At 45.6% G+C, this 24,840-nt stretch overlaps 1 protein-coding gene across 15 annotated transcripts in view; it reads right to left on the bottom strand.

Moving 5' to 3' along the window:
- LOC120948849 (protein groucho) overlaps positions 1 to 24,840 on the bottom strand; it is a 184,716-nt gene that overhangs the window by 14,909 nt on the left and 144,967 nt on the right. For 11 of the 15 annotated variants that reach the window (XM_040365628.2, XM_040365623.2, XM_040365636.2 and 8 more), the window contains 2 exons: positions 4,705 to 4,842; positions 3,502 to 3,534 (listed from right to left, as the gene is read on the bottom strand). In XM_040365628.2, the coding sequence (XP_040221562.1) occupies positions 3,502 to 3,534; positions 4,705 to 4,842 (171 nt within the window). The remainder of the gene's footprint in view (positions 1 to 3,501; positions 3,535 to 4,704; positions 4,843 to 24,840) is intronic. The other 4 variants (XM_040365630.2, XM_040365632.2, XM_040365633.2 and 1 more) reach the window with 1 other exon arrangement.

The raw sequence follows: 24,840 nt of genomic DNA, 5'->3' as shown, positions 1-24,840 counted from the left end.
GAAGAAAACATGATACACCACCCTTACTGCTCCTTTTGCGCCTTGCGCCTCGCCACACACAAACGACTAAACCGTATTAGTCTTCCCTCGCCCTTCAATGAAATTAGTGTCATAAAATCCATTGGTGCCATGGGCCTGGGAGGAATCAGGACGAGCCTGCAGCGTGAGCAGAGAGAGAATAGAGAAATAAATACAGAAGAATTCATTGCTCCATTTTCTCGCTGGTATCGTTACGGTCGTCGTCGTCGTCGTCGATGTCGTCCTTTTGGACGGCGAGAGCGCGTTTTATTGTCACGTCCTGGGGACGCAAACATAATCATTCGGTCAGCCACCCTCTTTCTCCTCGCTTCACCTACTACGCTTGCTGTGTTTTACTCGTGTAGGAGAGAGTGGAAGTGATTTCTGCCAAGGAAAAAAAGAAAAGAAAAGGACACAACACTTGGAGCGCTCGGCTAGGCGGTCGGTGCTGCCCCAGGTTCGGGCAGCCCCATTTACCAATTTCGGACATTATATGGTGACCTCCGAATAGCATGGCCATGTAGGGAGGGCGAAACGTGGATAGGAGGAATTGTGCTTCAATGAAATAAAGGACTTTCCCCAACAACGTGGCTGAAAGCGAAACGAATATTGGGCAGATGAAAGAAGCGCACCAAGGCGTCCTCGGTGTTCAGCAGCAGCAGCAGCGGGAGGTGCCGAAGCATTTTGACCATAAATGAAGCGTACAAATAGAAATAGCCCTGACACTTCCCTCCCATCCATCCACGACCAATACGCACACAACGGTGGAAGTGGTCTTTTGGCTTGGAACATAATCGTTGGGAATTGTGTGCTGACAGAATAAAGCATCGCCGTGCCAAGGGGACGGAGGCAGCGGACAGCGCAGCAACGTGTGTGTCATGTTGAGTGTGAGAAGACAACACACAACAACTCCCAGTGGCGGGGGGGATGGATGGATGGAGAGTGAGTTGGATGTCCTTTCACTATTCAACGGTCATAGGACTCACACACACACACACGCACGTACACAAATTGTTTCAGCTACATCAAATGAAAGGCAGCTGGAGAAAGACGTTCTTGTGGGGGGTGGTGGTGCCCCGAAGGGATGCCGAAAGACCGAGACCGAGCAGCAGGAACGATGCTGGGAGCCACACAGTGTCAGAGGGTGCGGCAGTGTGTGTGTGTGTGCCGCAAGGATAATAGAGAAACTTATGGAACGTGATGATGTTGTTAATTAAATGTTGAATACGGAATGAATCTTTCGGGAGATAAGAAGATCGCTTAATGACGGACACGGAGTAGAGGGCGGGACGCAAGGAGCGCCGGGGAGGAGAGTGCCTGTATCCTTCCGAGCTAGTCAGACAACCGAAACGAGGGACGAGACAAGCTTTGGGCTAAATTTTGGGGTAAGTGGAACCGGAAGACCCGGTAGCCGTTGGCACAATTGTGGCATGAGATGTTTCCGCTCCGAATGCCGAAATGGATGGGATGGGAAACGACGGGGAAATGAAGCGACTGAGAGACCTTTCGACACACCAGCATGGAGCATGGAGTTGGACAGGAGCTTGGGAGATAGGGACAGTTTCTTGCTCAGTTTAGTCTTTGATCGATATAAATCACTTTCGCTCGTGTTTCAGTCCCAGACGAACCTAGCCCCGGAACCCAAGGTCTTTGTGGAACGCCGCTCCACAGGAATGTTAATGTTTTGCGGTTTTTGGTTGGCAGAGCCAACCAGAACGTGATTTTGGAGAGTGGTTGGGCCGGTTTGAAGAATGAGAGGGTGCGACTAATGGAGAGCGTTTTTGCTGCCTCAAAGAGCCCTACGAGGGACACAAAGCCGTCGTTAGGGAAGGGAGAGAGACCGAAGGGAAACGGAGAAGAACTAATCAACTCGACAAATTTTATTTCAATCGGTTGTGCGGATGCGGGGTGAAACTAAAACGAATTTACTGAACAAGGAGTGGAGGAGTTAGAAATTCATGAGATATGTATTTAGCATTGGCTATCAACAAACTGAACCCAAACGAACTAGCGCTTCCGCGTACGATTGGAACATTTGAAATGTGAACGTTCGCTTTAACTATCTCAAGTTTCTGAATTACAAAAACAAATCAATTAATGGCAATTGCATGGCCAAAACAACAGACTTGGTGAAAATGTCCTTAAAACGGCACGATAAAAATCTAATCGGCCACAAATCGAGGGGATTTCTTTTCGACCAGTCGTAAAACTCGATGAGTTTCGAAATTTCAAAGTTAATTAATTAATCCCTGCCCCTCGCATCATCCCTTCCCCGATGGCAGATTTTGCGGAAGAGATTGTCCGAAACCGATAATCGCTAATTCCCAATCGGTGGCTTTACTGCCAACAGTCAGTGACAACACAATCTCGGGTAAACCATTTACGGAAAACGGTTTTGGTAAACGGTTTGATGATTCGCTTTTGTTGTGCTTGTAGTTGCTGTTGCCTTTTTACAAGCCTAATTTTGATCCCATCAGCAGCAGTTTGTTGTGTACAAACCCGAAAATGATGATGTGGGAACGAGAAGAACAGCTTGGACCTACTTGGCTTCTGGGCGCACTTCGTGGAAGAATGGACGATGTATAGCAAAGCGACAGAGCTTCTGATTAGATCTAAATTACACCCCAACCGATCCCTGACCGGCTATATGATAATTGAAGGGTTCATGGTACGTGTTTGGGCGTTTCGATGTCGTGTTGTTTTATATATTTGGTGGTACCAAATCACTATCGCTGAGCATTTTTTAGCGCTTGATTTAGATTTAATTGCGATACCTTTGAACAGACAATGGTTGCAATGGTACAAATCAAGTGTTTGTGCTGGTGGGGGAAGCATTATAGCAATTGAACGGCTTGTACATGCAATTGACATTTTTCAAACAAAGTATAAGCATGATAACAGAAAAGAGGTTTTTCCCTTTTAAAACCGATAAAAATGGTATTAATGATAAATTCATAGAAACACGTGGAAAAAAGCAAAAATGATCAATTCGCGCCTTGTAAAATGGAAACAAATTGTGCTGATAATGATCGGTAGTAACATCACAATAAAACAAAAACATTCTACAAGAAGTATAAAAAGCTATACATATGAACATTGTCTTCGTGTGTATGAAAAAGACGTCTTGCATAAACTGAATAAACCAACTGAAAATTCTAGCCTGAACGAATAATCCATTCCTGATCTCACGACATTGTTACACAGACACAGATTCAAAACATTAGTTAGGATGATATATTAGAACAAACACAAGATGATTATGATCTCTAGCGCCTCTCTCTCGTTATATCTTATACACGCTCTCTTTCTGTTGCATATTAACTGCGAAAGGCTGGTGGGATCGCTTTCAGCATTATAAACCAGGATAAAAGGGAAAAGTGCATTGCAGTTGACACAACAAAAAGAAAAAATGCAGGGTGAATGGGGGGGCGGGGGCGAAGGGATAGATGTTATGTGCGTTTGAATAGTTAACACGAAACTTACTAAAAGTTGCTGAATTCCCTGTTGCTGATGTTGCTGCAGATTGGCAGGGCGAGGCCGAGAAGAGGATTCATATGGTTTTCATTTTGCGCGTTTTTCAAAATCGGTCGTTTTTTTTTTCGGAGGGGGTGTCGTGACGCGAATAATTTTGTGGTTTTGTTTAACGTGAGAGTTTGAGTGGTGGTGATTTGTTTTGCGTTTTTGTTTTTGAAGAAATTGCAGCAGCAAAATGAGAGGATTTGCAGCGTGCGATTAAGAGTCAGAAACGGTACAAAAGGAGTAGAAGAAGAAGAAGAAAAAATAGGAGATCAAATTACATGGTGTACAAATTTTTGATTGTTGAAATGGTCCTTCATATCATACAATAGTTTTTCGTAACAAGACATTCACCCCCTCTTCTTGCTAGGACATAAACGATCGCCGTACTTGGGAGATGAATGGTCTCCAGCGACGAAGCGAAGAAACAAAACTCTCTTAATCATCAATTATGGAATAATTCAAATAAAAAAAAAATAGGTAAAAAAGCATAACGCAATCTAATGAGAATTCACGCGTCTACTAAGCGATCGAGCGTCTACTACTGATTGTCTTGGCGATCGTATTGGGGATGGAGCTTTGAAAGAAAGTAAATATATCAAACGTAGGATCAAAACCATGACCTTAATCAAAGCAAAGCTAATAGAGAGTAGTAAGTAGTTCCAATACATTCCATAATTTTGGCAAAACAATACTAAATACCATATGAACAAAAACTGTTCGATTTTGTACGTATGTTAACGTGGAGCGATGAAAAACAGAACCATACTTGAACTCGAACTCAATCAATGAAATCACTAAACTATGGGCAATCAAATGGTCAAATAAAATGGAGTAACCAAAACAGGGAGGAAGAAAAATCACGCAACTAAGGCATATATCTAGATATAAACTCAACACATAATTAAATGGTTACAAGGTAAGAAAAGGAACAATATCATCTGTATGTGACACTTTGGGGTGGAGGGTAATCGATTAAAACAGGGGATCATCAATCAATCAAAGCTTTGCTATAGCTCGACATTTTTTTTGGGTTTCATGAGGCCCTGCGTGTTTTTTTTTTGGTTGAATCGCTCTATTCGGTACACTACGCATACGTAGGGGCGGAATTGCCTTTTTGAAGGAATACAAGTTTTAACCCTCAATGCGTCTGCTAATAAGACTACTTACACCAATGATTGCGTTCAGTTCCGGCATTGTGACCTGTTTCGCTCGCTCTACGGCTGAGGCGATCTGTTGCTGATGCTCCGTTGCCAAGAATGGCAGCAGCTGGCCGATGAGGGCATTCAGTCGTTTTGCAATTTCGGTCTGCAAAGAAAGAAAGAAGAAAAACAAACAATAAATAAAACTTCAAATAAGTGTGATTTTATAATGAAAGCGATCAAGCTTCTTTGCTTTCCTAAACCCTATTACTGCAAAAAAGAAGCAAAATATATTCGCAAATATTCGTCACAGACTCAAGAGTCATCTCCTCCGATTAAAATGCATCAAACAAAGTTGGTGAAGTGTGCTGCTAACACTCAGCAAAGGTTCGTCTAATCTTTTGAATAAATTATTACCACGCTTAGTCCGGCTGCTCCGGAAAAGCGGACTGATGTTTGTGCAAGCAAGAAGAAGCACAGAAAATAAGAAAAATAACCTTCGAAGCTCAGAGGAAAGAAAAAAAAACCGGATGAAAACAGATTCGGCTGAAATTCCTCCCCTTCAAGATGTTGAGCAGATAAGTCTCTTTTCGTTTTATCAACCATTATGCTGCCTTAAATTCTATTTTTTATTCAATCCACACCACCGCACATTCTCGCTATAGCTTGAGCCCCGCGCGTGCAGATGGCCGCATTTCATCGAAGGGTTTCCGTGAGCGATATTAAACGTCACTGGCCCATAACCTGCTGCTCTACCCAGCCAAGCTGGGGTTTACTTTACGTTGCCTTCCTCTCTTACTGACTCTGGAAATATCCTGTCCACTCTTCGCCCACTGGCAGGGCATTCCGATCGAGATCACAAATCTACAAACAACCATCTGACCGTAAACGGGACTCAGGAAAAAGAGGTATATAAAATATTGCGACTTTGGTCGACTTACTTCGAGGAGAGAGAGAGACCACGCGCGCGTGGTGTGAATGGATGGAGACGCCAGGTAAACCGTGCGGTAACGAGCATATGGACCCCGACTGTGTTTTGTGACCCCGGGTGTGGGGCGGCATCGTCTCATCCCTTTTTTCCCGGATCTAACACATTGCACCATAAAAAGGGCTTATTCCTCGACCAGCAACGGAAGTCACACAGTTGAATAAACCGGTGCGCCCCGATGGGCGGAGAAACGCAAAACGGATTCGAACGGAAGGACGGAAAAACAAGAAACGAGAAATAAAAGAATGTTTCACATAACCGACCAAACCCTACTGTTGCACACACTCACACACCTTAAGCTGGAAGAAAACTCCAAAAGAAAAGGGTATTTACTTCCTCAAAAAGATTTCCACCCTCTTCTTCTACGACCCTTCTTCTCGTTCAATAGAAAAATGATAAATTTTTAGCCCTTCCATGGTTTGGAGAATAACCCTGATGCATGGGGTTTTGGATAACCAATTTTAGGTGCACCGTTTTTGGGGAGGACGGAAGGACGCGGGAGACCAAAAAGAATGGAGCGAAAAAAAAAAGTTTCCCCTTAGCAAATTCAACTAAAGTCCAGTTAGGGTGACCGAGCTGTGGGATAAACTCTTGAAAGAGGTGTCGTCCTGTGCAAACCAACAGAATGTGTCTCACGAATTCAGCCGGATTTTGGAATTTTGGGTTAAGCTCCCCTCGTAACGGTTGACAAGTGAATGGATTTTTCTTTGTCATTTTCGGCACCCCCTGCGCCAACTCCCGTATTTTGGCAGAAGCAAACACACCACCGAAGAAAGACTCGGTTTTTTTTTGTCTTGTGCGGTTGAGACTGCTTGCATCCTTCCAAGGATTGGAAAGGCGAACTTTGAGGGGCAGAGCAGCGCCTTATCCTTCATCATTTTTTAAAACATCCTCACCTTGTACCGAGAAGATGCTGTGTGGTAAATGTGGAAAGGAAAGGAAACAGAAGAAGAATCGCCGAAAAATGTTACAACAGCAAACAGCTTTATAGTGTGCCATAAAATCGATTCGATTCTTGTGTCCTTCTCTCTCTCTCTCTCATCTCCCCATGGGTGACTGTTCAATTTTTCGCCTTCTTACTGACGACAGACACACGCCGAACCAAACAACGGTGGTGGTTATATTGATGGTAAAAAGGCGTCGCTGGAAGAGGGAGGAAATTTGAACCAAAAGTTCAAACAGAATCCATAACACGATAGCAGAAGGTATTTTTGGTGAGTACATTTGAGCGGGAAGGAGAAGGTGAAACGAACTCAAATCGAACGTCAATATCGATGGAGCGGCGGAGTTGATTGGGACGTAGTGTGGAGGAGACGAACTGCACCCCCACCTCATGACTTTATTGAAAAATAATAAAACGAACAAAATCATTCTCGAGCACAGTCAGTCCACGAATTCTCGAATCCACCTCTCACTTCTTCCCCGGAATAGGGAGGTGAGCGGGAGGTAACAGAGAATCATTCGCTTGATCCCCTCCCCCTCCCCACTTCGTTTACCCGTTTCGTGTTGTGGGGTTGTATTTTGTTCGATTTTATTTTCGTTAATATCAAACAACGACAACAACTCCTCGGAAAGGGGAATCATCATCCGATCCCAGGGCATGATTTGATTTTTGTGACGATTTGGTCTATTTGTGGCCCTGCGCCACATACGTTCTGGGCATCGATCGAAGTGGGGGGAACATAAAGGTTTGCTGAGAGGGTTGATTTTTTCCCCTGCCAAAGGTGTGTCGGTATTGCCTTTTGTAAACGATTTGCCACCATTCAAACGCAGACAGCTCAGCCAAAATGTCGATCAACTTTGAGGAAATTATTGATGAATAGTTGTACGGGAAGCCAAACGCAAGTAAAAGAGAAGATTTCACAAGATCACACTTTGGTATGCAAGTAAGACAGCAATTAGTGTACGAATCAAATAAGAAATCACAATAACGAAATCAGCGAGTTAACTTATTCGATGATTTCCATCATCAATAAAAAGCACGATTTATAAGCTTCATCGCCGTACTGTCATCGACCACCATACCATTGTTGTCATTTGCCTTCGGTAAGCTTGGGAAGCCATTTTGGCTTCATCGCTTTTATCTTGAAGGCAGAGGAAGAAGCTTTTTATTGAGCCGGCGGAGTACGGATGCGGGACCGAGAGAGAGGAGTGCGCCGACAGAAACGTTTCATTCTTGTCATCCTCTTAATCAGCATCATTTTCCGCCGAGACATTGAATGGAAGATGAACAAGAAAATGTATCAAGAGAAAAAAGCTGAAATGGAACCAGCGAGGGAGCAAAGTCTTCGCTTGATGAAGACGAGATGAAGACTTCACCTCCGCCTACCATCCCGTTGTTCGGTACCAAAATAAGGCCGAACCTCTTGACTATATTTAACACTATGGTGACCCGCGGGGGGGGGGGGGGGGGGGGTTGGGGTGTGTGGAAGTTGAGTGGCAACGAAGTGGACGAATCATGGGCACCTAAGCCATCATAGCTTCGATAGAGTCCGTCTCCCGACAGCCCGGCCCGGTCCTATGTAGCAGAGATCGGTATCGATTCTAATCGAAAAACGGAACAGAGAGCCCCGCCCGCGCCCGCTCCGTTGCTCACGAAGAAGGGACAGTGCGGGATGACATCGATTGCGGGAGGACGAGTTGTTTATTGAAGAAGCGTTTTTTCCCGGAAGAATTTTCTTTGATTGAATTAGGCTTTATGACTTCCGCAGGGGTTGGGTTGGGTTGGTTTGATGTGCCCGGTGAGTTGGGAGCAAAACGCATCACTCGAAATGAGGAGCGTTCGAATTGCCGAATGTGGTTCCTTTTACTCTAGACACGATACTCTAGTGCGCAGAGAACGAACAAACCCCGGGGCCACACATATTTATCCCCCTCCCTGGCTAGATCTGACTTATGATGAATGATGAGTTTGAGGGGAGAAGTAAATAGAAAAAAAGCCATATCCGATTTTCCCTCCCATTTCGTGCGATGCTTTTTCGGTCCTTTATCTCTCTCTTGGTGTGGCCTCATTCTAGCTCCAACAAATTGTCCTGGCTCAGATTTTTCAAGCGTAAAGCCCACGGCTCATCATCATTCGCTATGGTGAAACGAGCCAAAATCGAAAGAAAAACGCCACATACAGACTCTACCGACCACACGCACCCAGCTCAGCACGCATAGGCTAGGAAGAACAAAGGCACTCACGCAACACCAAAGTGAACGACAAATGATTGAAGTTGATGAGCGTACGCGTACGTATGCCGTTGCCTTTCGCACACAACAACCCATCGCTACTTTGGTGCAGGAGCGGGGAGCGTACACGGTGGCGATATAGGTTTTGGGTGTTGATGAATGGGCTAAGCCGACGAGATTTAGCGACGACGATGCCGGAAGGGATGCGGTAAAGAGAAGTCAAGAGAATGGGGCCGATGACGATGATGATGTCTGCTCTTAGCACTTTTTACTTCCTCCAAAGCAACGGTTCGTGATGACGCCGCTTGGCCTACCCACGGAATTTCGGCCACGGGTTTCTGGAATCCGTAATTCATGATGAAGATGATGCGTTGTTCATCCATTCTTCCGCACCCTCGTGTCTCATTCCATTCTCGTTCGCTCGTACAATAACATGCGATTCCATTTTTCCCTTATTTTTTTGCACGCGCCGTCGCTCTGTTTTCATTCAAACCACGAAGCAAAATCATCTCCTTTATACCGTCGCGTTAACAGGAAATGAACTGCTGCTTGCGGGGGAAAGACAAAGAGAGAGAGAGTGTGTGTGAGAGAGAGAGAAGCTAAAGTGGGCAAAAGAAGTACACGGGGACGGAAGGTGCGTATCATCCCATCGCGTGGCCTTTGGCAGCATTGTTCAGGCGGCTGTTTGCGCGGGAGAGAAACCAACGCGAAGAGATAATCTTTTGCTGCTGTCCCCTTTCCTTCTCCTTGACCCCCTCCCCCCCTGCAGCACTGTGCAAAAATGCCCGGAGCCAACAGCACCAGCAGGGTAGAGGAAGAAGGTGAAAAAAAACGATATGATTATGATGGAAGGCTGCTGCTCTTTGTTGTTGTGTTTGTCCCATGCTCGCCCTTCTTGCACACCCACTTACTTAATCTTTTTTTCTGTTCGCTTTTGCTATCGATTGATCCCTTCAAAAATGCGAGATAGTATAAAAGCGGGGAGCGGCGCAAAGGTGGACGGTCTTCTCACACAGCCCCAAAGAAGGACTACAAAAGAGAGAAGTTAATAAAAATGCGTAGGCGGTCAGTCAACGGCAATAACAACACACATACATACACACACACAAAAGTAAATAAATAAACAAACAAAACCAAAAGGGCTGTGCGAGTGGAAAGGACGCGCCGGCATCATCATAATGGTATAAAAAGCGTGTGCAAATGAATGATTGTGATGAGTTGTGCTGAAACTGGCAGGAAGTTGGGCTATTCTCGGTAATAATGGGGAAACAAATGATGAATCTGTTGTAGCAGTAAAACGGATCCGACCTCCCCCCCCCCCCATCCCACCAACCGCTCTCCACAGCGATGACAGCGGGAAAAGGTTGGGAATGATTTTTATCCCTTTTTTATTTGGCATCAATACACCGTAACTCCCTCGTTCCCTTTCCTTCGTGATGCACATTTAATGATTGCGTAGTCGCCTTGCTGGCAGACGTTAAATAATCGTTCAGCGGAAATGTGTATCCGTAAGCATTATATTATAATCACAAAGGAAAGCAGCAAAAAAAGGGTTACGTTGCTCCCAAGAAGCACACACAAAAAATGCCATTCATTGGCAAAAAATAACATTTTTTTAGCTTCAATCATAAATTGTGTAAATGGAAGGTTACAAAAACATTTGTTCATTTTTTTCATTGTCAAAAAAAAAAACGTTTCAAATTCAAACATTCAACAAACAACAGTTGAATACTTTTCTGTCAGAGATCATAAAAAAACTGAATGATTAAACAAAATAAAAAATAAGCAAGCCTAAAGAATTAACAAATGCCTACCGTATTTGAGTTTTTAACAGCTCATGCATCTTGGTTAGATTCTACTTGACTATAAAAAAATATTACAATGAAGTCTGTGATATGTTTAGTCAGCTGTAGATCAATTGAAAATAGCATTGTGTTAACTACACTCACCATATTTACAGAGCAAAACAAGAGAAATCTACTGTAGCTGTGGCTTTTGTGATCAACTTACGCACTGCAAAGGGGACAAATTCATAGGGTAAGATCACGATAACTGCTACCAAAGTGCAAAAAATATTGATCAAAGGGCATACCGAAGAGATTGCTGTAAACGGTTCTCAACACACATCGATGCATTCGACTTGAAACAGCTACCCTACACATCACGGAACACTGAAGTGTTTGCCCGCTCTGCTGAAAGCCTGTTACAGTTCAATGCCTTTTTTGTTGTTTCTATGTTATTTAAAACACCATATGCGGGATGATGTACAGTATGTAGCACTTTTTTTTAGTAGCACGCATTAGGTGCACTTTACGTGTCGGGCTTTTTTGCCTTTTTTGTGCGTGATAGGCAACGAACGCGTTATTGTATTAGTTTGAAAGGTAAAAGGAAAGGAAACGGGCTCAATCTGGCCATAGCATCACCATTGTTCCAGTTGGTTGGAGGATTGAATGGAAAGAAGGCAGGAGAAAATGATCATGAAAACCAACATCAGCTACATCACATCGTACCGTTTGTTTCAAAGCTCTGGTAGCAAAGCGAAACACTCTCTCCCCTCTCTGTCTCACACACGCACACACAGGATAGACACACATGCAAACAGTGAGAGGATGAAATTTTCAAGCGACACAAGGATCGAATGAACTGATGCCTCTTTGGTCAGCTTTATGTCAAGTGCAACAAACATTTGCAGGCATCGTACACTCCCTCCTCCCTTCCATCCCTTTGCTGTGTTCACTGTTTACCGGAAAAGTCCCCGAGGCAAGAAGCTGCCGGTGCGCAGCAAACAAGCCAACCGACCGACCGGTAGCACGTGTTTCAGCTTCCGTGCTTGAATGGAGCTTTGTCCGGCCACCCGGGGCAAAGGGAACAACGACATTTCAAAACACTTCCCATGAGCATCCCACATTCTGTTCGGCACAACGGGCACACGCCCTTGCCCAAGTCCACCGCTATCACCGCGACGGGGCTTCCACCACAACGTCCTTTGTCCGGGGGTGGGGAGTCAAAGAGTGTACACACGGAAAGCCATCAGACGAATCAGTTCCTGCATTTCTCCAGCATCATTCTCGAGCATCACACACACACATGTGAAGCGTATTTTGAAAAGCCTCTCCAAAGCAAACCCGCTTTTCTCACCGCATCCAATGCCACGCACTTTTGCGGATGGTGGGGCTCCAGGCATCATGGCCGTATCTCCTCGGCAGTGTTTGGCGCTATCGGCAGGATAGCCATTTTCGATTTCTTTCCTCTTTCTACCACACTCTGCGTCGTTCTCTTTATCCCTCTCTGTCTCTCTCTCTCTCTCTCTCTACTCTCTCCAGATGTTTTCTGAATGTTTTGGAACAACCTCTCACCATGCTTGCCCGGGGTAGTAGGGAGGAAACTAAAGGCCCAGCTGGTTGGGCAGTGGGGAGAAAAACATATCACTTCCGACATTGGAGCCTTGGCAAGTAGCCGATGGATGAACTATTTCACTGTCCACGCGCGACCCGAACCCAACACAGCCAGACAGATGGTAAAAGTTAGTCCTTTTTCGTGTTTTTGTGTGGGAAAAAGCTTTACTCTCACGGGCTGCGGGGTGATGGAGCCTCCCTTCCAAAAGGTAAGCCGTTGCGGTTTTGCGGAAATTTAGGATTTAGGATTAGGTGCGGACGGGACGAGGAATTTTGGAATGTTCACTGTGATAGAACGATTCCACAAGTGCTGTGTAGTCATGAGACGATGCCACAGAACGCTACACAGTACGCACTACAGGTTGAAGAATACATAAATCACTCCCGAGGTGAGGTTGAGTTTGTTTTCCAACGAGGCACAGTGAATTCAAACGATTTGCAAATACTTTAAATTTATGTAAAAATGCACTGCTTGTGTGATGGTTAACATCTTCTAATGCGTTGTTTCTTGTCAACCGACTAACTGTCACCACGGAATTGTTATACTTTTATAATTGCTAAACATATTTCACTACTGATTCTGGTTATTATTCTTCAAAGTAAATATAAATTAAATTTCCAAAGCAAACATTTTTGTCCACCTTTCGCTCGTATCGCTCGTATCGCTACAATTCCAATTCGATGCTTCCAGTTGGAAGCAGACAGTGAAAAAAATGAACGGAAAATCTAAACGAAACATAATATCCGTGTCCGGTGTAGCGATTTAGAGCCATGAGATATTTATCGCATTCGAGTGCAGAATCAAACAGTGACATAATCCACCGTCAAAAACATCGGCAGCAAATGAATACGGGCCGTGTGAAGAGAGATAAAGTAAAAAGCTATGCATTTCAATGTACCCCGTATATTGCCGGTGCAGGTGGGTGGTTGGGGTATGCACTTTTATTTTCCACTCTGTCAATTGGCCGAATGTTTCGATACAGGTCGGTTTTTGTCCATTTTCATAACCACTCTGCACGATTGCGTGTTTGTTGTTGTATTTGTATGTATCTGAGGGTGTGTGTGAAGAGTGGTTTCGCAAAAAGCACGCTTAGAGCGCAAATGGATTCGATTTGGCTACAGTTAAAAATTAAATTTGCCACACATGCTGCGCATAGTTGATAAGCAGTGAACTGAATCAATTCCTCCGTGCACACACACACTCGCACACACATAGCGAATGAGACATTACCCAAAAAAAAAACCTAAAAGCAAACAAAAACAATACAAAAAACGCATTCCTCCTCATCTGCATTCAATGCATTGAGCATCATTTTTTTACAATAATAATAATGGACAAGAGTAAAATGCAGCACACACGCGTTGTTACGGCGAGAGGGCCAGGGCGAGCATGGAGCAGCGCGAGCAATTGGCGAGGATTCACGTTCAACTCGTGCAATTGCATTTCAATCGGGAGATGTATGTGCAGAAAAGGTATGGGAGAATCCATCTACCGAACAAAAATAATACCCCAAGCGTGTTTATTTATTTGTTCTGCTGTCATGTTGTGTTTTCGCTGTATGTTTTTTTCTCTCTCTACACCCACCATTCTACGTATTCGGTGCGGCTGGAATGCGCTCATCAATATAACAACTTCTAGTGTGTTGTTTTTTTTGCTGTTGTTTGAATACGGGTAGCAATTCTGATGCGCACAACACCCGGTTGATAATTTTATTTATCTGTTTTTCGGGTGCCGCCATGGAGCCCCCCTCGGCGGCCGTGGTCCAAGCGAAATGCGATACATTTTTGATGCTGCTTTGTGTATTTTAGTCAGTTGAATGGCTTTACGAGTGGCCACAAAAAAGTGGCACCAGCAAAAGAAGCCAAAACAAAAAAAAATACGCGAAGCTTAAAATCCAATTGAATGTGTCAAATGAAGGCAAAAACAATTATTTGAACAAAAGAGCAAACGGCAAGCAGAGGAGCGACGCGCGCTTGTGGTAGCAAATTATTGCAGTAAAATATTCACACACACATACAATGAGAAATGATAGAAAAGCAAAAACATTTGAAACAAAAATATTAACACCAGCCACTGCATCGTGTTGTGGAAAGTGAAAGAAATCCGACAGGACTATAAAAAAAAACGATTAAATAGCAAGTTTACCGGCAATATGTAATATTAATAAATATATCAAACTACTGTTTTGCAATCAGCCATTCTCAGAAAACAGCCTCCGACATTGAGTGAGTGTTCTCGCAATCAATCAATCAACGTGTTTCATCAATAGGCTGCTTAACCCATCATAAACCTGCACAAGATGAAAAATGCTGAACGAAAACACCCCAAAAGCCATTATAATAATCCACACAATCAAAGGTAGGCGCTGCTTGCCTTCCCTACCAGTCCCACTGTCGCACGATGAATCCCTCGCGGTGGAAAAATAATTAAACTCACACAACGTTGCGTCCTGCTCTCCCTCTCCCTTTGGGCTTCACATTGTGTTCAGCCACATAGAGCAAATCTGTGCTCCATTGCACCACACAGCATAACACACACACGCGGTACAAATGATAATTATAAATCAAATTGTTTTAATTGATACAACTATTTATGATCGGACCCAATTAACCGACGGGAGGATAATTCGTATTTATCAACCTTCCTCCAGCGCCCCACCCCTAGTGCACTGTGCACTGTCGCCTACGGAGGCGCTTCGCCGCGTACCGTTTCAGCACATAATCATTATCTTCTTTCGCCAGCGCCACACGTGCTGGGAGGGATGGAGGGAGGGGGGGATATCGGTTACCTATCCCCACACGCGACGGTAGAACACAGAAGCAAAGCAGACAGTGGAAAGGAACGGACAGGAAAGGAGAAACGGGAAGGGCCTTTTGAAATTAATTCAATTCAGCGATTCATGTTGGCGTTAGGTCAATTCACACACTAACATACGGGACGGACCGATCAAGGGGGCGGCCGGATCTCGATGGAGACGCATGGTGGCGTGTACCATATTGGCGACAGGAAAATCGCCCGCAATCGAAAAGGGAGTGAATAGGGGGGGATGGGAGTTGAAACCATTGATCAATAAATATTGTACGACCGCTGGATGGATCGTCGTGCCATGCGGGTGTTGTGTTTCAATCACGGCCTGAAATAATTATCATGGATGGGAGGTGGTAGATTTCTGCTTGCTGTTAATTATCTTGTTGATACTTTTTGTTTCATTATAACGAACACTTTCCGCGTATAATATTCGTACGATAAATAGGAATCCGAATAATTAATACATAAAAAAGGAGTTTGTAAAATATGTTTTACATTTAAATCGCTAAACCAGTCATATTTAATGAAACGACTTTCGACCATAAGTGCAGTAGAATTGAGGCATTTTTAACATAATTCATGCAATAAACAATCATAATGTGCAGAAAAATAGTTTTATCTAAACGAGCAAATCAAAGGAGATGAACGATGTACAACTGCCCAAAAACTGCCCAACCATCCCTCAAACGTTTCGACAAGCTCCCTCCAGACCGTGTCGATGCCAACTTTTAACACGCCCGATACACTACCTCCCCACGCGCGGCTTCCTCGCATTATCACATCGGTTTGTTTTAATTAATTGGTAATTACATGTTATATTTAATGTTTAACATCAGCCGCGAAACGTGTACAATACGGCCCAGGCAGCCGTACGGGATGAACGAGCAAACACACACATCATGCTTGACTCCTCTCTTCTCCATCCAGCCGTGCGATAGTGTGATAGAGAAAGGGTGTAGAGAGCTGTACCCGGGACACAAAATGAATTTCCCATGTTAATCGCAGTGAGGGTGGTGGTGGCCGCAGGGGTTGGCGGCGCCTCCTCCGCAAGAGGGCAAGTGTGAATGGGCAACGAAATGGCATCATAAGCCGCAAAGTTGTGGCATTCGGTTCGGTTTTGGCAAGTACGCGCGCCAGCCGTCCCAAACCAACACCGTTGTTCGCCCGCTTCCACCACATACACACATCAACAAGCGTTGGCTTATTGACTCGCATAATGAGCGCATATTTACCACTGCTAACCTACGCTGCACCACCCCCACCAGTACACACCCGTGTCCAACCAGTGCGTGTGCGTGTGTGTATCTCGCACACATTTCAATAATATCCGGTCTGCCCATTCCGTTCATTTCCGTTTGTCGAACAATTTGCAACACATGAGCTGGTTTATTGATGAAGATAATGATGCTGCTCCCCTGCCGATGTGTGGTGTTTGGAGCCATACGTGTGCGTGTGTGTGTGTGTGTGTGTGTGTGGTTGGCAATTTTACTCTGTTAGTGTGCCGCCACATAGTCGCGTACGTGTGTCAAACACGCGAACAATAAATCGTACTTCACCCACCCCACCCCCACTATCAATGGCCGCCACATCACCGTGCTGTGCCACATTTGTCCATATTTTTTCTCTTCTGTTCGTACGGTGAAAGCAGAGATCATCCTGCAGCACTACTCGTGCGAGAAAGCGCTGTGTGGAGCTGGTTGTTGTCATTATTCCATAAATAAATACATCATTATAAATGAAGTGTGCTTCCACCACTTACCGGTTTGTGAGAAAGGGGGAGAGAGGGAGGGGGTGGGTGGCGTGTATGGACCGTTATATTGAATAAATAAAGTGGATAACAAACAGCTCAAGCGAATGCGCAAACTTTGACTTTCCTACTCGATCACCGTCCATTACCGCCCCGCCGCCTTTTCCGCTATGCTTTTCCCTTCGCCGGTCGCCGGCGGTTTGCAGAGAGCAAATGGAAACACGCAAAAGTTACGCTCCATTTGCATCAAAGCCGCCGGTCACCGATTGCGTTTTTCGGGGCGGGTGGGAAAAACAGTACTTTTTAACCATCACACACATATAAATAGCTTTGCTTTCTGCAGGACGGTCCACAGTCGATGGCGATAAGTTTCACCACAGTTTGTATGTTTAATGGGTACAATTGAAGCGCAATACAATCACTGCTGTTTGTCCTATACATATATTTCAGTGCTTTTTCCAATCTCTTGAGGGGGGAGCCTTTTTATTCTTCCTATTCAACAACAAAGTGGAAGTGGCGGAGGAGTGTTTTAATAGCCTGCAGCAGGCCGGGCAACAGGTTTGAAAAGGTGGACGATTAGCAACTACCACCCATCGTTTTATCGTTTCCACAATCGGTAACACTGGGATTAGAGGGGAATAAATAGCTTACGTAGGAGGGAGGAATTTAAATTAGAAACATGTGCGGTCGGTTGTGTGTAAGGTGTTGAGATGATATGGTAAAACTAATCAGTGGAAATTAATTTTCACTCAGACACAATCACAAACTAACATATACAGAATATTTTGAGCAAAATATAAAGCTGGAAAAGATTTGAAACATATTTCAAATAAAAATCCACACACACAAATCAGAGCGTAATTCTTCCAAACGTTAGCACATTTTCTCTCCCATAACAAGCTAAAATGATTCCATCATGTCACATCACCTCTTTCTCTCTATCTATCTCTCTCTGTCTCACCGATATACTCCAGCATTACCAGCCTCGACCCAATTAAACACCAAAGCATGGCAGTCATCCGGGAGCGTGAACATTATTAATTATAGATATCTAATTATCTCTCCCGCCCCATCTCCCCCTACCGTTGTGGCCTTCCGCAACAGACATTTCTTTTCTATTTACCAAACTTCACGCGAAACCGGTTTGTGTTTTCCTTATCTTCTGCCCCCTTTGCTACAGCGCACTCCACTTTCACCCGCTCCCCCCGCCCTTCCCTCGGCTGTCTTTGGTTGAATTTACGATGCAAAAAGATCCCAATCATTGAGCGAGCGCTGGGGTAGAATTTGGCTAAACCCTGCTTCAACGGGGACCACCCGTGCCGGAGTGTGTCTGTTGTTTTACAAACGCAAACCAAAGGACGACGACAGGACGAGAAGGAGCTGCGTTGGGGGAGAGGGGGGGGGGTGGGCGAAAGGAAAACAAATTAAACTTTTCCTCGTTTTTCGCTCGCTCATTTAAGCAAAAGTGACAACGATCTCCTCGGGGGAATTTTTGCCCAACGAAGCCCAACACAAAACCCAACCCACAGTCCAACTACACCTCCCTCCTTCGAAGCAACACACAATGCGAACTAACCATTCCGGGATGGGGGAAGCACCGAAAGCGTAGAGAGGGGGGGAACAAAAAATGGAACGAGTAGCTAACGCCGTCGCGCTGGGAGCTGTGCTGTGTGTAACAACTGGCCCTGTAATTTCGACCGAAGAAAAGTGAAAGAATAAGCTAAACAGCAAACAAACCTTCACCACCCTTCACCACTGCAGCACACCCCCCGCGGCCAGCCACCACTGGGGCAAAGGAATTAAATAAATGTAAAAAGATCGGATGGCTTTGATCCGTAAAGCGGTGTCGTGGGGAGGCAGACGGAGAGGGCTTGAGAGGGATGGGTGAAGAAAACAGTGCAGCAGCAGCAGCAGCAAGCAGCAGCAATAGCAACCGTTCCCGAGGGGAAATGAAATTAGATCTTCCACCCCCTTTGCTACTCCCTTACACACTCCATTCACTACACTTCATTCGCTTCATCTCGTCAGCCTATTAGCATTTTCTCCGTGTACTTTCTTCTCCGTCGCAGAAAGTAAGACAAAGGATATAAAAATCTCGCCCACAAGGGGGAAAAACACGCTCCTTCTGCACGCGCTTGTAATGCCGTGTTGTTTTCGGTAATTGAGAGCAACAGCAACAGCAGCGGCAACGGAAGAAGGAACGTTTTTCACGTTTTCTTAAGTCAACGGTTTTCCATGTTTTTGCATTAAACAAGATTAGTTATTCATCTGAATGTATAAGGAAAATTCTGTATTCTCACACACTGTATCGTGATTGATTTGTTTGCGGCTCAAAATAAGCAATTGAAGTTTGATCGTGGGACTTACAATACCTAACACAACGTCTATTGATGTAGTAATTGCAGGGATCTTGATAATGTATCCACAATTAACCCTCGCGTCGTGGTTGAACAAACAAAGCTACATAAATTTCCGTTTAAATGTTACTCCTTTCCTTCCTTCAGTCTATGCTCACACGAGTGAGTTCATGCAAGACAAAGCTAATGAAATTCATCCGAGTAAATAAAATACAGATTGCCAAAAAAAAAAACCCAAAGAAAAACAGCTCAAGCATGGCCGAGAGCGCATCGTCCTGCCACCGGGAAGCTATATTTACGGCTACTCGTTTTCGCACGCTCACCATAATTCACTACACCAAGCTCACTACCCTCACGGTGGTACTCACTTCATCCGGTACTGCATTCCGAGCGCGTAACTCACCTTCGCACCACCACCACCATCATCACCACCGCAACCACGACAACGACGACGACAACGACGACGGCCAAGTCCTTACCAAGTACACGGTTGAGTAAATGTGCTGTGCGGAACTGCCAGGGCGTCCGCAAGGAGAGGGAGAGCGAGAGAGAGAGAGTTCCATTTTTCCAACCATTTGCCCGCTCCATTACAATGCGACCACCGCACACCACCGCACACCACCGCACACCATATCTCGCCCTTACCTCTCTACAGCTCATTTCACAAGCAAGCTAGCTAGATTGTCGGTGTTGAATTCCCTTGCCCTGTTCCACTGTTCTTGCTCCTTGCTTTCTTCCCCACCCCTACACCCCCCCTCCCTCCCCCTTCCGATCCAGCGAAAGCCATCCATCTCTCGGCACGATTTGAGCTACAGCCATTTCCTGGTTTTTCTTCGTTTTTCCACATATTTTCTTCCCTTCGCATCGCCCTTCTCTTTCCCCATCCAGCCCGAAAACTGCTTCAGGAGATTGCTGGAAGGAGCGGATGGCAGAGGCAGAGGCAGTAGTCACACTTCATGTTACCGTTGATGAAGGTGAGAAAAAGTATACGAAAAGTTTCCTGATGAAGTTTCCATCGTCCTTTCCTTTTGCCCGATCCCCACGCTTTTCGAATCCATCCCCCGGGCGGCACACTCGCAATAACAAGTGTGGTGGGGTGGGAGAGCAAATGGAAAAGAAGAAAAAAAAATGGATATAGGGGGCTTATATTTACACAAAAGCAGTCAGCAGCAGCAGCAGCAGGGGGCAGGAAGTAGTGAAGTAGGAGGGCGAGTGGAAGTATCAGTGCAGCAGAAAAGAGATACCCTGTCACGTGCAATTAGAGTGCAAGGGAGAAAGTACGAAAACAACCGGCGGGCGGCGGCAGCAGCATTAGTCTCTGCCCTGCCCCGGGGCCAAATCTCGCCCCGACGCACGTTGACTCAATTGTGTGACAGAGAGAGAGAGAGAGAGCGAGAGAGATGGAGAGAAAGAGAGAGAGAGGGAAAGAGAGCGCATGAGCGTGGGGGAACAGGATGCAAACCATAATTGAAGCGGGGAGGAGGCTGCGGCTGCGTCGGCAGCGGCGGCGGAAAGTGGTTGCTTTCCCTCTGTTTCCCTTCCGCCAACCAAACAGCGCTTCACTCCCTTGTGGGCAGAAAACAGCGGTTGAGTTGCCCAACCCACCCACCCACCAGCCCACACCCCCCAGCAGGGGTGGAAAATAATTCAGGAAAAACATAGTGAAAGAGAATTCCATAAAAGAGGGGAAGAGGAAGAGTAGTGAGGTGAGGTAAGGCGGGGAAGGATAAAGAAGAGAAAGGTAGGTTTCGCGCTGGTGTCGAGAACCACCAACCTCCATTCAGTATGCCACCCGCCGCCCCATCTGACCCCCCCCCCCTCCCCTCTCCCCTCAGGGCAATGGTGGAAAAGTTAGGAAAACACAAGGCAACAGATGAAGACTTACGGAATAAGAGGACATGGCGAGAGGGTGTACACGGAGGAGCGAGGTAATTGTGGGAATGAGGCTGGGCAGAATGGTTGTGGCGGTGGGTGGATTACTTTCCTCCCCGCATTGCGCCGCTGCCTACCCGTTTCGAAGGTCCCTTTTATCCAATGGTTCTCAATTATCCAACCACCCACACCACACCCACAGCAGTGCTGTCGCCGGACGAGGAAGGTGGAAGAAGAGAAGGGGGAGGGGAAACACGGAAGCAAAGGTTCGTCGTGTTTGTTCCTGCGACCCGAGCGAAAGGTGATGGTTGGATAAACGTGATGGTTATTTGTAGGACGGAACCACCGACCCTCAAACGCTCACCAAACCAACCCCCCACCGCTACCTGCCCACCCACCGCCACCCGCCCACCGTAGGCATGTCCTTGGGCGACAGAAATGCTGGTGCGTATCAACGGAAGCGGTAAAATAAAAGCTTGCAGCTAGCAGCGGGGTTGAGGGGGAAGGGTGAGGGCGAAAAAAACCCGAGTGGGATCAGTAGATGAAAAGAGAGAAAGAGAGAGGGGGGGAGAAAATTGTGGTGGCTTGAGCCGGGATTTGAACGGAAGCGAGAGCGAGATACAGCAACGCAGAAGAGTGGAAAATAAAGGACAGCGCAACGTGAATACCATCACGTTAGCAATTGGATCAACCGGGCTGTGGCTGGGGGCGGGTATGGGTCGGTGGGTGGAACAGACACAGGAGGATAGAATTCATTACGAAAAGCCACCCTCTATCCCAATTCCCCTTGGCTTCTGCCCTGCCGCGCGCGCCCTTCATTCGTTTTCATTTTTTTCCGTTCCGGCCGACCGAAGCAGTCGTTACAGCAACCACACCCCTCCTCCTGTATGTGCTGCCACCGGGGGGACGGGAGACGACACACAGAAGGAAGAAAATCAAATATGAGCGCACACAAAAAAAGCAGGAAAAGAACGAACAAAAAAAAACAGCAACAAACACACGAACGAACGAGCCGTGGAAATCCGTGGAAAAGTCGAACGGTTTTTTGCGCCCACCGAAACGGCACTAGGGGGGGAAGGGAGGAGAAAACGGGAGCAGAAATGAAAACAAGGTGGTTCGTTGAGTGAGTTTTCCCTCGATCGTTTTTGCTGTGTCTTTTTTTCCTCCCCTTGTCCCCAGTTGTTTTGTTTGCTGTTGCTACTGCTGTTGGCTTACATTCTCGTTCTCGTTCTTGTCGCTTTCGCTGCCATCCCTGATAATGCTCCTCTCTTCCTGCACTCGCTCACTCATACATCACATGCTCATGCAAACGTGCGGCGGATAACGGGCGCGTTTTACCCGATGGTTTACCGCGGGACGAGGGGGTGAGGAGAGGGAGGGAAAAGGGACACAAAATCCCGCACAAAAGCGCAGAAGGGCGCGAAGGGAAACCCAGCTCACTCTCTCTCTACAGTAGCTCAGAACGATAAGCTGCCGCTGGTTACCCATCCGCGGACGCGAACATCATGAGCGCGGTGAGGGCATTGTGTGTGTGTGTCCTTTCGCCACTTGCCGTGATGCGGCTTCGCACGGTTGTTTTTACAGCGATCTTCCTTTTTTTTACAAGAGTGACCCAAACCACCATCAACGCAGGAAAGGCGAGCGGGAATGAACGATAGCGACCACAGTGATGGAGCGACCTAGCAAAAGTGTGCAGCATAAAAAAAGAACATTCAACATTGGTCATAGAGCCGGTAAGAAGACTCCACTTCCACCCCCCTAAACAGCAGGGTTCGTTTGTTTTCTTTTATTCATCTCGGGATTTATTATCTCACCTTTCGCGGAATAAAGCATCCGGAGGATTTGTGCGCAAAGTTGACGGATGGTCCCAACGGTTTCCGACTGCTTTCTCGAAAATGTATTTACCTTTTTCGCTTTCCATTGTCACCCCCTCCCCTCACCCTCTCCTTCTCCAATTCCATACCCATTTTGCCAATTTTACACCTAACCTCCCGGTGTCGTGTTTGTTTGCAAATATTACATAGAACATGGTAATGAACATTCTGTTTTGTTCTTATTTGCAGCTTTCCCTGCCGTTCGGTTATGCGGTTGAATAAAATCGAGCAGTAGAGGAGAGGAAGCACAAGGCTTGGGAGGGGAAAGTACGTGCATTTTCTTCACTGTTTTTTATGCTGCTAAGATGCCTTGTTTTGTACAGGTTTACAATGTTAAACAATGTGGAAGAAAAGCCACAGCAAGGGCAATAACTAATCCGGGGCGGCACTTTTTATTCAGCTCCATGAGAAGAATGGCGGCACTGGCTATGGCCAGGGGTGCGAGCGCTGGGATGCCGTGAAATTTGTTTTCCTAGCAAGCTCCTCGCCAGGCGACGTTCCGCTTTCTTGATAATGAAATTTATTTAACAATTCGCTTCCTTCCTATTCTGATGTTGGTAAAGTTAGCGGAAAACAGTTTTTTTTCTTTGTTTTTCTTGTTTTATTTTCTCCCGAATGAACAACAAACGAACTGTTCAGTACTGTTAAAGGAATATTAAAATCACCGTAAAGTAGTGCAATTGGGATAGAGCAAAAGTAATTGTGGGAAGGACTATAGCACAGGTTGATTTAAATTAAGTTGAGAAGGAAGGAAAATACTAACTCCCTAAGGATATAATCAGTTGGAGGGAGTGTAATGCATTTTTACAGAAATTGATGTACGAGGACAGTCTAAAATAGTGATGTGCTCTCTGGAACATACTTATGACTTCGATCCGACTCCGGTTGCAGGGTTTTCCAGGAGTTCTCATAGCTGTGGGAAACTTTACTCTTCCTTACATGAAATGAACTTGTTGTAATGGGAATTGGACTCTCTAGCACCCTTGTTGGACAAATCCAACAGGAATTTCCAATGAGCCTGTCCAAAAAGGGTGCCATAGATTCGAATTTACAACATATGAAGCTCACTTCCAATAGGAAAGAGTCCAGGAAGTGTCCCACAACTATGAGAACCCCTGGAAAACCCTGTATTGTTGGTCCGGTTCAGACTCCTGCTAAACTGGAACCACTAGTTCCACCCCGAGTCGAAGTCTTCCGGAGTTGTCCAAAGTCGTCCGGAATCGAAGTCAGAGTCATCTGGAGTCGGAATCGCCCGCAGTGTTGGACCGGCATTTAATTTCGTTTAGTTTTTTTTTCCTTGGCATTGCGTGTGCACTTCGGCAGCTTGCGTTTATTTCTAAAAATAACTTGGCAACGATAGCAATGCATTGCGACAGTATCCTTAACTCCGGACGACTCCGACTCGGAACGATGCTGGAAGGACCGACCTTCCGAAGTTGGTTCCAAAATTTTCGTAGTCGGATCAGAGTCGACTCAGGATTTTTACCAACTTTATCCATCACTAATCCAAAAGCTGCTGGGCACAATGTAGCAGAAAACGATTGAGGAGTCATGCAAAGAAAAACTCCTATAGAGCTTTTATATTTCGTTATCCATTTGTTTTACAGGCACTATTTCACACTATTCAACTATAAAAAGCATGAGCAATATCTAAAAAATATAATAATTAAATGTACAAGATTACTGTTTCGACTAACATCGGCCAAACTATAAATAGCAAAACAACTTTCGCTACTTATCTACTCAATTGCAAACACGCCATAATCCTGTCTGCCTTGTAGCCTTTAGCTACTTTCGGTAAGCCTGCATGACGCGCGTGTATGGTAGCTTAATCTAAGCATTGCAATTCACAGCACAAAAGAATAGAGTCGGGGAATAGAAAAACGAACGCTTTCGCTTTATCATCCCTTCCTCGGATGTGCTCGAGTGCGATTGCTGCTTTAGAATT

Source organism: Anopheles coluzzii, chromosome 2 (genome assembly GCF_943734685.1).
Source record: "Anopheles coluzzii chromosome 2, AcolN3, whole genome shotgun sequence".
Lineage (NCBI taxonomy): Eukaryota > Metazoa > Arthropoda > Insecta > Diptera > Culicidae > Anopheles > Anopheles coluzzii.
Note: the sequence above shows the minus strand (reverse complement) of the source record. Positions and strands in the feature narration are given on the sequence as shown.